This window comes from Festucalex cinctus, chromosome 18 (genome assembly GCF_051991245.1).
Source record: "Festucalex cinctus isolate MCC-2025b chromosome 18, RoL_Fcin_1.0, whole genome shotgun sequence".
NCBI classification, from domain to species: domain Eukaryota; kingdom Metazoa; phylum Chordata; class Actinopteri; order Syngnathiformes; family Syngnathidae; genus Festucalex; species Festucalex cinctus.
The window spans coordinates 7,005,927-7,020,542 of record NC_135428.1 but is presented as its reverse complement, the minus strand read 5'-3'; the positions used below and the strand labels follow the sequence as shown (position 1 = coordinate 7,020,542).

At 40.0% G+C, this 14,616-nt stretch overlaps 1 protein-coding gene across 2 annotated transcripts; it reads left to right on the top strand.

Annotated features, from left to right (window-relative positions):
• The first annotated feature begins 1,553 nt into the window (after positions 1-1,553).
• pls3 (plastin 3 (T isoform)) lies at positions 1,554-14,505 on the top strand. 2 transcript variants are annotated; one of them, XM_077504333.1, is made up of 17 exons: positions 1,554-1,712; positions 1,805-2,025; positions 6,489-6,594; positions 6,679-6,830; positions 9,061-9,190; positions 9,342-9,474; positions 9,568-9,649; positions 9,804-9,969; positions 10,043-10,185; positions 11,620-11,715; positions 11,800-11,995; positions 12,076-12,154; positions 12,242-12,359; positions 12,436-12,566; positions 12,779-12,902; positions 12,985-13,109; positions 13,647-14,505. In XM_077504333.1, exons 2-17 carry the CDS (start codon positions 1,828-1,830, stop codon positions 13,777-13,779), a joined length of 2,112 nt encoding a protein of 703 aa, XP_077360459.1. In that variant the 5' UTR covers positions 1,554-1,712; positions 1,805-1,827; the 3' UTR covers positions 13,780-14,505. The 2 variants fall into 2 exon arrangements, with proteins under 2 accessions (XP_077360459.1, XP_077360460.1); XM_077504334.1 differs by lacking the exons at positions 1,554-1,712; positions 1,805-2,025 and adding an exon at positions 2,126-2,144.
• Positions 14,506-14,616: the final 111 nt, after the last annotated feature.

Sequence of the window (14,616 nt, the reverse complement as noted above, 5' to 3'; positions counted from 1 at the left end):
ATACTTTATTTAAACAATTTATTATATAGGCTACTATGTGAAATAACAATATAACACATGACAGCAGTAACATATACAATAACGTAAAAAGATACAAAATACATTAAAACCAATTCATTTGAGATGACTAGACTAGTAATAAATGATTTGATATCTTAAATAATAAACAAACAAACAAACAAACAACCAACCTAGGAAGATAACCAATTAGCCTACCTTTATTAAATTCTCTAAATTATAAATACATTTCATGTTCGTTTTGTTTTCAAGTAAAGTTAGGGATTTAGAGAACAAGCTCTATTCAACGGGAAAAGAGAAAAAGACTGGTTTGGAAGCTATGTACATATATATATATATATATATATATATATATATATATATATATATATATATATATATATATATATATATATATATATATATATATATATATATATATATATATATGCCTCCAAATAAAGTAACTTAAAATATTTTTCAAGGATAAACAATTTGAAATTTTAACAGGGGTAGAAAGATAGGACACCCAAGGTTTCATTCCTTTATGTGTATCATGTGGCTTTGAGCATTTTATTCAACAACCTTGGTGTCCATTTTTAAGGTCCGTGTATCACTTCACGAGTACAAGACTGGTATGTTACTAGTTCGTGGACTTTGAACTAGCTATCAGGGATGTAAAATAATTGGTGATTTCTGGCATGTACACTATGTGCGGCCCAAAGGGGGAAAATGTTATGCGAAATGGTTTTGGATTGCGTAATTATTACCCGTTAATATGGGGATTTTGCGCCCCCTTGTGGAGAGATTATAAAGCAGCCATTTTACATTAGAAAATTTCAAGGCACGCCACCAAATAAAAATGCCACAAAATGTACAGATACTGAAATAATGACGATCTTGTCTCAATTTACTCACAAATTGACTTCAATGTGAAATCTGGGGCTGTTTAATTGAACGCAAAGCTGACTCGTGACTGTTGCATGAAGTACAACAGCCGGATACACGTTTACTTATGAACAATTATTTGATTGTTCTACATGTCGCCATACACTGATGGCAAAGATGAACAATGATATACTTGTAGTTAAATACAGTTAACTTTAAGTGGAAAGGAAATGGCAAATAGAGTGCACTTACAAAGAGCTTTTATCTAACAGCAGGCAATCTTTTGAAATAAGTTATCTAACCATAGATAAAATAAAGAAAGCACAAAGTATACAAAATATTGCAGTAGGAGTCCCTTAAGTTTTCTTTTCATTTTCACACTGCAGGATTTTATTTTTATTTTTTAAATTGTTTCCTTCATTCTTTAGTGTCGCTTCATTCATAGGCTACTTACATTTTAAAATATGTTTTTTTTTTTTTTTTATTTAACAATTGCTTTATTTGTACTTGTTTAAAATTCAATACATTTTTTTATTTAACAATCAGTCAAAACGTAGTTATTTCAATCCACAGTTAGTTACATACATTTTTAAAGTTTTGTGAGATTTCTTGTTTGTGAAGAAAATATGTCCATTCCAGTGTGTGGGGAGTGGTGAGGTACATTTAACATGAACGCTCGTACAACGTAACGTGACGTCTCATACTTTAAAGAAGTTAAATAAAGACGTTTTACGTACATTAAAGCAACAAAGAGCCTTCAAAGACACATTTGGGATAACGCCCTAGGGCTGGTGCTGAAAGAATAACGTTTCACACACGCGACAAAGGTAAGTTGGATTTTGCCTGGGTCAGTTAGCTTCGTTAGCTTAGCACTAATCGCTGAGAATTCAACTAGCACGTACACTGCGTTCTATTATAGAGAGCCTGCCGAGGGTTACGAGTATGTCGGCCTTTCCTGCAGCGAAAAAGAGCGAGTTGGTAAAAATCCTATCGCCGCCACAGCATCCTTCATTCACCAACAGACTAGCGGGCGGTGACGCCACAGCAGGGCGGGACAAGAATTCCGACTCCCTTTGCACTCGACGTGGAGGAGACAGCACTGCGAGCTGGCCGCTGTTTGGAATTTCAGGCGAACCGAGCGTGAGTAACCAAGTTCATGTCTGTAACTTTTGATCAGCCCGAGTTGCGTTCGGTTGAATGTACGCCTTTCATGTGTCCATCTTCCTCGTCACGTCCCGTCGAGGAAGCGCTGGATTAGCGTGAGTCAAAAAGGATCGTTCGCCGTCCGTTAACTTGAATCTTATCTGCTAGCAGCCGAACGTTGGGTATTTGTTTTTATAAACTCCAGGCTATTCAGCCAACATCCACGATTTGTTCTTCAGTCCCATGTGCACCCTTTTTGGCTTTAAAGTTCTTTTAAAAGTCAGTAAGGATGCCAGATCGCATTTGGGAGACATGGCAAAGATGGTTTCAAAAAAGTGTCAACTTAGTTTGTCTTGAGTAGTCATTTATGATACACACGCCAGTTACCAAAACAGATGTCGTTTAAGTTAACACCCATGCGCCACATTTAAATCATTACACACACGTGTGGAAGCGTGTGCAACCTAGTGGTGCTCCTCTGATGTCAGACCTGTCTTGTTAATGTCTTTTTATACTAATATTCCATAATGCTGGCGTTATCCCAGTAAATGATTCGCCGACGATGCGCCGCTCCCTCATGTACACACTTCTATCGTATCAGATCCCACATTATACATTGCTCGGAATTGTTTGTAAACTTTAACAATTTTACTATACATAAACTGTTTTGTTTTGTTTGTTTTTTTAAACTAGCGGCCCAATGCCATGTAAAGTCGTAATTATTGTTTTACCAGGTGCAACCATCTCACTTACAGCCGAGTGCTAAGAGAAAGCCACAGTTTGCCTTCATATTACTGGCGTCGGGTCTCTAAAGGATTAGTCATATGTGTCAGAAGTGGAAAAAGTGTTGCTTGCACTTCCATTTTGGGGAAATAAAATAGCTGGTTTGCCTTTATTGGTATGTGCCCTTGAATGTGTGGCATTACAACTTTACATAAAGTTACCCTTGCACAAAACCACGTGGCCACCTGTTTTTTAAGCAGATGGGATGTTGTCTTTGTAAAGACAAACCAGACCGTCAAGCAGCAGCAGCACGAGGGTGTGACTTGTGTGTCCCGCCCCTTGCACACACTAGCTGACAGTAGTTGTGTGTCAGTGTAGTGAACAGGTTGGCCCACTTTCTGTGCCGTCAGCATTCAAATGTTTATGATTGTTGAGCATTTTCACTTTTCTGTGCATCTGTCACATTTTCTATTAAGTCGTCTGTACTAGAGGAACTTGTTCCTCCTCGAGAAGGTGTTCAACTTTAAAATGAATATTTGCATTGCTTGTAATCTGGTAGGTTAGTTTGCATGGGATACTTTCCCACTCATTGCCCGATTTGTTCATCGCCCTTGGCAATCTCGGGTGTATTATTCTGCCTTTCAGTTGAAATCAGTTGGGACAAGCTCCACCCTCTGTCATGGCCTTCAACAGGAAAAGCAGTATAGGACATGGGCAAACAATATTTGCTTCCTCTGCTAGGTGGCCGTGGGTGGGCTACATTACAAGACAATAACACTTCCACATATTAAGTAGTGCACTGGCTGAGAAATAGTATAAGATCATATGTTAGGTGTGTCGGTTTATCTGTGGATGAAAAGACCGCCCGATTCCAAACCTTGCCAACCCGTCCAGTAACATTCCTAAGTGATGGCTGCTTCACCGCACCTCCATCTTTTCATTGACTGGTAAGTAGCGACCTTAACAAAGCAAGTTGTTCCAGTCACAAAGGTGAGCTGTTGATTTGAATATGTTGATTGTCTTGGGCTGCTTTTATCGAGTCGCAAACCCGCCTTTTTTTTTTTAAGCCATAGATGTCATATCTGTTTCGCTTCAGCACCCATCAGTTGTGGCATCTTGCTTATCTGCGAATGAATGTGACTGGGCCTTACTGATCAAAGCACCATGAAAATGAAGCATACCGCACGCTCATAAGATCGTGTGTCAGTTCGCCTCACATGTACATGCGTTTGGCACGCGAGTTAAAATCTGCGTTCTTACAGACTGGGTGTGTTTTTATGAACTTGACCACACATGGGAAGGGTGCCAGTCTATTTGTGTGCCTCACAGTTTATACGTCACCTCGTGGATGAAGCATAGTCAGGACCCGGGTGTTTTTGCGCACTACTACTAATCAAATCATCTGGGAGCGAGTCTTAAATGGCTTCGTAGCTGTACCGTTAGGGCGATATCCAGTTACAAACCGGAGCAAGAAGACATCCTCTTTTCACCAGTATAGCAAGTCTTTTTACTGTTGTGGTCCTGCAAGATTTCATGCCTTAGGATGAATACAAACCTGAAGACATTGTTTTCAGTTTTAAGCATAGTGGGGATAAAGGTATTTGCGTTAATTACTGTGAAAATTACAATGACGGGTAAAAAAAAACATGTCACAAAATTAAATAAGTACTGTTGGGAAAGCTATGTTCTTGAGCTGTGCAAGAGTGGCCAGACGTCCCGTTTAATATTACGGACAGTCCTGTTTTTTGTGGGGGTTTTTTTTTTGCACTTTTATGCAGTCCTATCCTGATGTAGTGTTTTTAGTCCATTCAGCAAGCCAGTAGTTTGTGATAAACCACATCAAAAGGAAAATTTAACTGATAAATTCCTTCCTAGTATGTACTTTAACATTTACGTGCATTCTCATCGAATCGCTTGGAGACGTCCCACGCTTTTACAGGAACTCAAACTACTTCCTGCTTCCGTGTCTAAGAATTATGGCAAATGTAATCTTACTAGTCTAGCCTGATGCTGCTGTTTACTACCGCAAGGTAAATGACACAGCGCTTCCATTAGCTGCCGGGACCGAACAATAATAGGGAGTGCATTGCCTTGTTAAATACTATTGAATTGTAAACCAAGATAGCATTTGGCATGAACTTAATAGCACAACCACCGGCCACCAGATTGACTAACAATCAAATTTGTTATTAATAGCTCCTAGTGAAAATTTTAACATTTCAGTATCATTGAAATGAAAAGCATTCATTGAAAAGAAGTACTGTATCTCTTGGGGGTTTTTATCATGCCAGTGGCAAGCATATTGTCTCTAAAACTATGAGAAACAAGACATAAATACAAAAAAAGATTTAAAAAAAAGAATAATTTTACTCAACCCAGTAAAAGTAGCAGAAGATGCTTTATGTCTGAGTCCAGCTGTCCGAGACGACAACTGCCTTGAAGCCAGACTCTCATTTAAGGCCGCGGTCTCATAAGGCGATTACAAACACTCTTTTCTTCTCTGCTCTGCCACCAGTGTCGCGTCTCACATTTGTCCGTCGCCATCTGTGGCCCCGCTCTGTGTACTTAACCCCTCTTCTGTTCCCATTCGGCCTCTTGTCGAGGGTGTGTGACAAGGGCCAGCAAATGAGGTAATGTGTGTCGGCCCTTGTTGTGGCCGCAGACGCATTTCACATCCTTGTGGAGAGGCTAAATATAGCAGCACGGTTATTTTCCTAATCGTTCTTGGTTTATTCTTGCCCAGATTTAGTAGCATTTAGTAGAAGGGGAAACATTGTTTTTCAAGGAGTAGCATTTCAAGTTAGATTTACTTCATTATTTTTTCAAGGAAGCAGACGCATCTAGATGATTGTGCTAATCTCTGAGGCCACATGGCTGCTGTTCATCAGCTTTCATTAGGACTGTTAATGGTTTTTACTAGTGGAAGCGGAAGTTTAGTTATTTAGTTCCATTGTTTGCCAAAGAGAAACTTACACGAAGCAAAACAAGCACTCTGTGGCTATCAGGAACAATCCTTATGCTTCAATGTATTGTTTACAACTGTGGAACTGAGAAGCCAGCCGAAATAGCTTTGCCCGGTATTTCTGACTAAGACGTCCTGAAACTCACCAGTCTGGATTTCAAATCAGGAAACAAGAACCCTTTTCTGTCTGGAAAATCTGAGATTGTCACTGCAGTTTTCAGCTTCATCTTTGTTTTGTGAACACTTGCATTCGCAAGGAATGCCACCACACCGGTTTGGCCTTGGAAAGGCATCACACCCTCCTCGCCTCTCAAAGAAAAGATCTGCGCAAGGCCCCTGTGCATTCCTTGGCTTTTGCAGTCAGGAAAGAGCTAGTAAGAGGAATGCCTTTCTTTTTGGGATTTTAGGAGACTGGGACTGTCTCAGAAGAGTTTGGGAACACTGTTATAGGGAAAGCAAAATACAATGTTTCAGAGTTTGGCTGACTTGAGTCATGTTATTGGATATTTTCTTTTCACGCTGTTTGTCTGCAGGGCTTCTGTATTCTGGCTGACATAACAAAAGGCCGCAAAATATTCAGTCATTTCTTTTCATTATTTTTTTTCCCAGGTTTGCTAGTGTGTTTCTTTGCCAACATTGAACAAACGTAAAACAAAAAGTGCTTTTTAAAAACTTCTGGACAAGTCTTCTCTCAAAAGTTAATGTTATTTTGTGCTCTGCTTCGGTTGCATCTTTTGTGACTTTGCTAACTGTTATTCTTTTATTTCCACTGCAGTCCCACCTTTTGCCGACTGACCATCCTCGGGTCAATCGCATAATCATGTCTGCAAAGATATCAAGAGAGGAACTGGAGGAAATACGGGAGATATTTGGAAAGATTGGTGAGTAGGAGATAAGTGGAGTATATAAATAATAGAATTGTTGCACTACATTAAGTGTTGGAAACCCTCTTGTGTTAATTGTAGATCTGGACCATGATGGCTACATTAATGATTTTGAACTCACTGAACTCCTTAAAGAGACTGGCCATCCGCAGCCAGGTTATAAGGTCCGAGAACTCATCCAGCAGCTCGATCGCAACAATGACAACAAGATCAGCTTCCAAGAGTACATTACGGTGGGTGATTTTGTCTCCAGAGCGGCTTGTGCTCAGCTTGACAAGTGCCGTTTGTTAAACCCGATGCCGAAAACCCCTCACCCTCACGAGTGGCACTGTGAAAAGCCTCCACACACTCAGGAAGTGAGGTCAGCAAAGTGGTGTTATTTTTGTGGGTTTTCGTCAGTATTTTGTTTCAGTTGCGTAGCAGGAGTGGCAGCGCCATGATTAAGAAGTTCCACCGAAACGTGGCTTGTGTAACTTAATATTTCAAAGAGATTGATCTCTTTGATCCCCCAGAAGTAAAGTTGGACATTATTAGGAGCATCTCAGATTATGGAAGCCTGTGTTTAAAAAAAAAAGAAAAAAAGTCCTTCCTTGAGAAAATAGGTGAATACATTTGAAGTGGGTATCAGTTATTGCGATTTAGCTCTTTGGTGCACATCAAACATGCTAGATGGCTACCTGTTGAGCTGGACTATTACCCAGTTTGACTAGATTTGTCTGAAGATTTGCTACAAAATTGTCTTTGTACTTATATCTGAGGTAGAACAATTAAATGCTCACAAATTAAGCAGAAAAATCCACCTAAGGGGGCGGCCATTTTTTTTTTTTTATTATAATCATACGGGGGCGGCCATTTTGCCACATGCCGTCGACTGAAAATTACATCATAGTTGCTCAAGGTAACGACCAATCATGGCTCGGCTACAGAAAACACGTGAGCCATGATTGGTCGTTACCTTAGCCCTGAGCAATGACGTCATTTTGATTCAATAGCAAGTGTCAAAATGGCCGCCCCTTGATATGGATTGAATTTTGTGCTTAATTCAAATTTCACAAATGCAATATTAATTCGAATACCACCAAATACACACATAGTGGGGGTATATTAAACATATTGTCAAGGACATTTTTGGGTTAACTTCCCTTTTTAAGATTTCATTGTTTTTCCTTTCAGTAGTGTTAAGTTAGGCCATTAATTGTGGAACAAATTGGCAAATAATTTATATTGGTAATTGGTCTCTTTTATATATTTTGACTTGGGCAACTATACTACAGTATTTGGCTAACAATATAGTTTTTGTCACTTTTTTTTTGGTGTCGCACACTATGAAGTTGAAATAAAATGTAATTGACTCAATATAGGTTAGGAAACATAAGAGTGGCGGTGGCCACCGATGATGCAGCCAGAGTTTATGGAAGTGTCACATGACATTCCGGAGTGTTGTCAAATCAGCTGCACGTTGTTTTAGTGATTCATATAAAATGAATCCTCGCAGTCAGACTGACTGGGTTGTTTGAATGAGTTTGCTGACCCACAGAGTGTTTGGAAAAGTTAGTCAGCGTCGTTTCTTTTTATAGCGCCGCTTGATGAAGATGCAAACATTTTGTGCTGAGTCTATTTCCTAAGATATGTGTCACAATGTCACAGTTTGACATGATTCAAAATCATCACCTTCCACCTGCAAAGACAATGCAGACACTGCAACAAAGGCGTCTTTGTTCCGAGTTTTTTTTCTTCTTCTTCTTCTTTAGAACACGTGATGTTCAGAAACTTGCAGATACACTGCTGCCTCATGATGGTGTCATGACAATGATGATGAGACATTCCAACTATGCTGCTGCGTCTGCAGACTGACCTTGGTGTTGCGTTGGCTTAAAGACAACAAAGATTACAAAAAGCAACTATTAAATAAAGGCTTGGTATAATAGTTGCAATAAGTGTGGTTGCACAAATTCCATGGAAAGTGATTGAAATAATTCTTGTGGTCGAGCAGCTCTTTGATTCACAAATTCACTTTAGTCCAATATTTAAATTTTCCTGTTAGACCAAGTCTATTAGTGTAAACACGGCATTCTGATTAGTACTGCGTTTTTTGTGGATTATCTAATTTTTATCCATCCGATGGGGCGGCCATTTTGGGACTTGCTGTCAACTGAAGATGACATCACAGATGCTCAAGGCATTCAACCAATCACAGCTCATCATTGTGAGTCTGGTCATGTGACATTTGCAAGCTGATCCGTGATTGGTTGTTACCTAAGCAACAGTGATGTCATTTCGACAGCGACAAAATGGCCACCCCCTGAGATGGATAAAAATGCAGCTTAATTCATATTCTACAAACACAATCTTAATCCGAATACAGTGTTTAGATTAGAAGTGGCACATAGAAAATGTGACTTCCCCTCGAAAGAAGTCATTCCAATTCCATCATGTATTGTATTCTGCCTCTGGTTTTGTCAGATTGTCAACAATCTGAAGGGCTGTGAAGTTGCAAAAACCTTCCGCGAAGCCATCAACAGAAAAGAAGGCATCCTCGCCATTGGAGGCATGTCGGAACTGTCAAGTGAAGGAACACAACACTCCTTCTCTGGTAAGAAGGACAATCTGGATCTTATTTAGTATTAACTTTCATCTCAGTGTGTCATGACTGTTTTTGATGCTATTTCCCATGACTATCAGAGTAAATACTGTTGGTTTTGTTTGCAAATTGGTGCCACTTAACTTCAATCTCACCCTGACAGAGGAGGAACGATTCGCTTTTGCAAAGTGGATCAACAGCGCTCTGGAAAATGACCCTGACTGTCGCCATGTCCTGCCCATGGATCCCAACACAGGCTCGCTGTTCACGTCTGTTGCCGACGGCATCTTACTCTGGTGAGCATTAGTTTCTCCTCTTCATTTCTTGTCAAGAGTGTCTAATGTAATGTTGAAATTTTAACATTTTTTTTTTTTTTTTATGATATGCAGCAAAATGATCAACCATTCAGTGCCAGATACCATTGACGAGAGGACCATAAACAAGAAGAAGCTCACACCCTTTACAATACAGGTCAGTTTTTTTTTTTTTTCCTGTTCTATGTCTTTCTCATCATTCGTCGTGGGCTTTTTCCCGGAGTATAAAATTGTCAATTTGGGTACAGAATTTAACAAAGACAAATGAAAATGGATACCTGTGTCTCAAGTCTTGTCATTGACCGTTACAGGAGAATCTTAACTTGGCGCTGAACTCCGCCTCTGCCATCGGCTGCCACGTCGTTAACATTGGCGCTTTAGACTTGAAGGCGGGGAAGCCCCACCTGGTGCTGGGCCTGCTCTGGCAGATCATCAAGATCGGTCTGTTTGCCGACATCGAGCTCAGCAGAAACGAAGGTAAAAAAGGTCGTCGCGTACGCGTCAAGGTTTTTCATGCGGTCGCTTACCTGATCATCGGCGCCTTCGACAGCTTTGGCAGCTCTGCTGAGGGAAGGCGAGACCCTCGAAGACTTGATGAAGTTGTCTCCCGAAGAGCTGCTGCTCCGCTGGGCTAACTTCCATTTGGAGAACGCCGGCTGGCCGAAGATCAACAACTTCAGCTCTGACATCAAGGTAGGCGTGAACACGAAAAAGGTCACTAACACACGATGTTTGTGCACACTGACCTGTAATATCCGCCGCCTGCACGGCTCTTAAAATGGGACTCAATTGGTTGTGAAACCTTCTGGTACTCTTTGGCAGACGGCCAAATGAATGTGTAAGCAAAACTGTGTAAGCAAGGGTGATTACTGCACACAAGCACAAAACTGCCACTGGGGTAATATTTCACGTTTTATGTCCAATGAAAAGCATGTTGTTGTTTTTAACATCCATCAATTTTCTAGAACAATAGTCGTAAAATCTCCTTTGGAACAGCATGTTCCCCTGTGCTTGTTTGGAGTTTTCACCAGGCACCTCAGTTTCCCTCCACATTCCAAAAATATGTTTCCTTAAATTAATTACGGTGGTCTCAAACTCATTTTTAGGGATGGGCGGCTGATACTAGGCCTTATGCACTCTTGTTTTACAATCAGGAACTAGAAATGAGAAATTGGATGGCTAGAAAATTGCCATTAAGTTCATGCAGTCTTCAAGAAAAATGCAAGCAATGGATATATGTCCTTCTTTATAATCTTTTTTTTTTTTTTTTTTTTTTTTTTTTTTTACGTGGGGAGTGAGCGGGTTTATGTATCAAAATATTACTAGTGGTATTGGTGACTACTTGAGTTGAGTAAAAAATGGTATTGAACATCTCTGACCATTTTTATCACAGGCCACATCATAGTACTAGTAGTGTAGTATAATATTTTTAAAGGGATACTTGGCTCGGAGCAATTTTCAGCAGGAAAAGGTTAATATTTTGTCTATAATTAATGTGGTAACTTCATTATTTTTCATGTACAATTAATACCTTTAAATTTTTTTAATTTTTTTCTACTTGTTGTCGACTGATGATGACATCACCTGTGCTGAGGAAGTAGGTAACAACCAATCATGGCTCACCTGTTTTCTGGATTTGGTCCATAAACTGAGCCATATTTGGTCATTACCTACTTCCTCAGCACAGGTGATGTCATCATCAGTCGGCAGCAAGTAGCAAAATTACTTTTTAAAGGTATTAATTGTACATGAAAAATAATGAAGTTATCAAATTAATTCTGGACAAAATATTAACTTTTCACTGCTGAAAATTGTCCAATGAGTCAAGTATGCCTTTAGCATAATAACTTAAAAAAAAATACTGACTACATTAATATAATAATCAAACAAATAAGTTAAATGTTGTGAGTTACCACATTAATTATAGACAAAATATTAACTTTTTCCTGCTGAAAATTGTTCAATGAGTCAAGTTATCCCTTTAAAAAAACCATGGGGAAAAAGTGACTAAAAAAAAGAAAAAGTTATTATTATTATTATTTATATTATTTTGTTTTGTTAATATTATTTATTTATTTGTATTATTATTTTGGAATGACGTTTGTTTATTTGTGTGCAATTCTCCAGGACTCCCGTGCCTACTTCCACCTCCTCAACCAGATCGCACCGAAGGGAAATGAGGAAGGCCAGCAGGCCATAAACATCAGCATGTTGGGCTTCAACGTAAGTGCGCTGCACCTGAGCATCGTTTTATCATGTGTGACGCAATGCCTCTGAAAAGGACATTTGCCTGCTCGCGTCATCCAGGAGCGAGACAACATGAAGAGGGCGGAAGCTATGCTGACACAGGCCGACCAGCTCGGCTGCCGACAGTTCGTCACCCCGGCTGACGTCGTGAGCGGCAACCCCAAACTTAATCTGGCCTTTGTGGCCAATCTGTTTAATAAATACCCTGCTCTGAAGAAACCTGAGAACCAGGACATTAACTGGAACCTTCTAGAGGGTGAGTGGAGGGAAGTTGAATGAATAAAATTGATTTCAAGATGTGACTTTTACTCTTTTATTTTTTGGGGGGCTGTCTAGGTGAAACCCGAGAGGAGCGTACCTTCCGAAACTGGATGAACTCCTTGGGCGTGCAACCAACCGTCAATCATCTCTACATGTAAGTACCCCGCCAACGTCATTACGCTCGTATTTGAGTTTTTTTTTTTGTTTTTGCTCAAAATGAATCCACCCTGTTGACTTCCAGCGACCTGCAAGACGGCATCATCATCCTGCAGCTGTATGAGAAGATTGATGTCGATGTGGACTGGATCAACAAAGTGAACAGGCCTCCATACCCCAAGCTGGGAACCAACATGAAGAAGGTCAGCGATTCTTTTTCAACGTGCACATCTATGTCTTGGAAATATCCTCACATGTTGGATTCAAATTCATATCCAGTTGGAGAATTGTAACTACGCCGTGGACCTCGGCAAAACCGCCAAGTTCTCCCTGGTGGGCATCGGCGGGCAGGACTTGAACGACGGCAACGCTACGCTGACTCTGGCGCTGGTGTGGCAGGTCATGAGAAGGTGAAAAATCCACAGCTGTTTTTTTGCAACAATAAGGACTGAGTTGTGAGTTGTGCGACCTGGGTGCACATTCCCATGAGCTCAGTGTGTCATAAAGACCGATTGTTGACTTTGTTACTGCTGCGCTGAGCTCAACGACACCATTTAGTGCTTGCTGGTAAAATGTAAAAAGTACAATGAAACAAACTCACATGCAGCCTGTTATGTTGCAGGTACACTTTTAAATTACTGGATGAACTGGGAGGCGGGGAGAAGGTCAACGATGACGTCATTGTCAGCTGGGTCAATAAAACATTAGCACAAGCTGGGAAGACGACCAAGATTACAAGCTTTAAGGTAAGCATGATTTTTGTATGTGTGTAATGTAACGTAATAGAAGCGCTAATCGCCAAATTGTGCTTTTCTGCGTGGGGATCAGGACAAGGAGATCAGCAACAGTTTGGCAGTACTGGAGCTGATCGATGCGATAAAGCCAGGCAGCGTCAACTTCGACCTGGTGAAAAGAGGACACCTCTCTTGTGCCGACAAGCTGGAGAATGCCAAGTATGTTTTTTTTTACCCACCTGCAACCAGCAAATGGACATACTATACATCATTTTTGTTTTACATATTTTTGTGTGTGTGTTTATATTCCAGACCCACATGCAACCAGTAAATTGACAAGACTAAAACTTGTTTTTTTTACATTATTATTATTATTATTATTATTATTTATGTATTTTCCCAGACCCACATGCAACTAGTGAATGGGCAGACAATATACATATTATTTATTTATCTATCTATCTATCTATCTACATTATTAGTATTTGTTTTCATCCCTCCCACGTTTTTTAACATATTAAAACGTGTTAAAGTATTATTTCGCAAAAGTTCGCTAGCTCAATGCTAACATAAAATGGGAAACACCATAGATGAGCTAACAGAAATGAGCATAGATGTTACATTAACTCTAAACATTCAAAAAACGGTTACTTGAAAGCACACGAAGCAATCAGAACATACAGTACTTGTTGGAGAGTATAATGAAATTGAAAAAAATAAAAATACAAAATCAATTTACCACTGCTGTTTCTTTAGATATGCCGTTTCCATGGCGAGAAAGATCGGTGCATGTGTCTACGCCCTCCCCGAGGATCTTGTGGAGGTCAAGCCCAAAATGGTGATGACTGTCTTTGCATGCCTGATGGGTCGAGGGATGAAGCGAGTCTAAAGGGGACGGCGGTGATCGTTGTGCCACGCCCGCAACACATCATCAGCTTTTTTTGGAACGTCCCCTCCCCATCACCACCTGAAGGATTATTGTTAAGAAGATTGGAAAACAGAAAAAAAAAATCAAATTGCAGGTTTCGCTGCCTTGTTGAAAGACTGGAGGTGTTTAACGAAGAATTACATGTTATTTAAAATGGCACATTCGTAAATTTCAAATGGATGTTGTGTTATCGACGACAAATGTTCGAAGTCTTGTTTTTCTTAAAACATCTATTCATATTCCATCTGCAGGGTTTGCTTATTTACTTATTTGTCCACACATTCCTCAATTAGTTTAAGGAGTCAAGTCATGCATGCCTCATCCACCCACTTCTTTACAAATCAGTATACAGAAGTCATCCGATGCTGTCCGTATTTTTCTACGTTGTGTATTTTTGTGGGACCATTAATGTGAGGTAATATGCTGGTCAGAACAGGGCTTCTGTTATTATTAATATTATTATTGTGCTCAATGAGGAGCAGGTCGTCGGGGCTGTAGCTGTGCCTTCTTGTCTCAAAGACGAACCTTAACTGGAACCTTTTTGAGCTTTCGCCTTCTTTTTTTTTTTTGCAGTCAAACATTACCAAATATAAACTGAAAGCTCCACTACGACGATGGCCGAATTGTATTTGGCCATGTGGTCATGTTCTTACTCCAAAGTGCTTAATAAATGACGTTGAAAACTGAGGGCTTGTTTGTTTGTCTTATTAATCCAATCCCGATTGTAGATCAAAACAAGACTGTCAACATCGGATTGTTTGTCTTTACGTTAAGATTTATTACAGGGTGGTTAAAGTC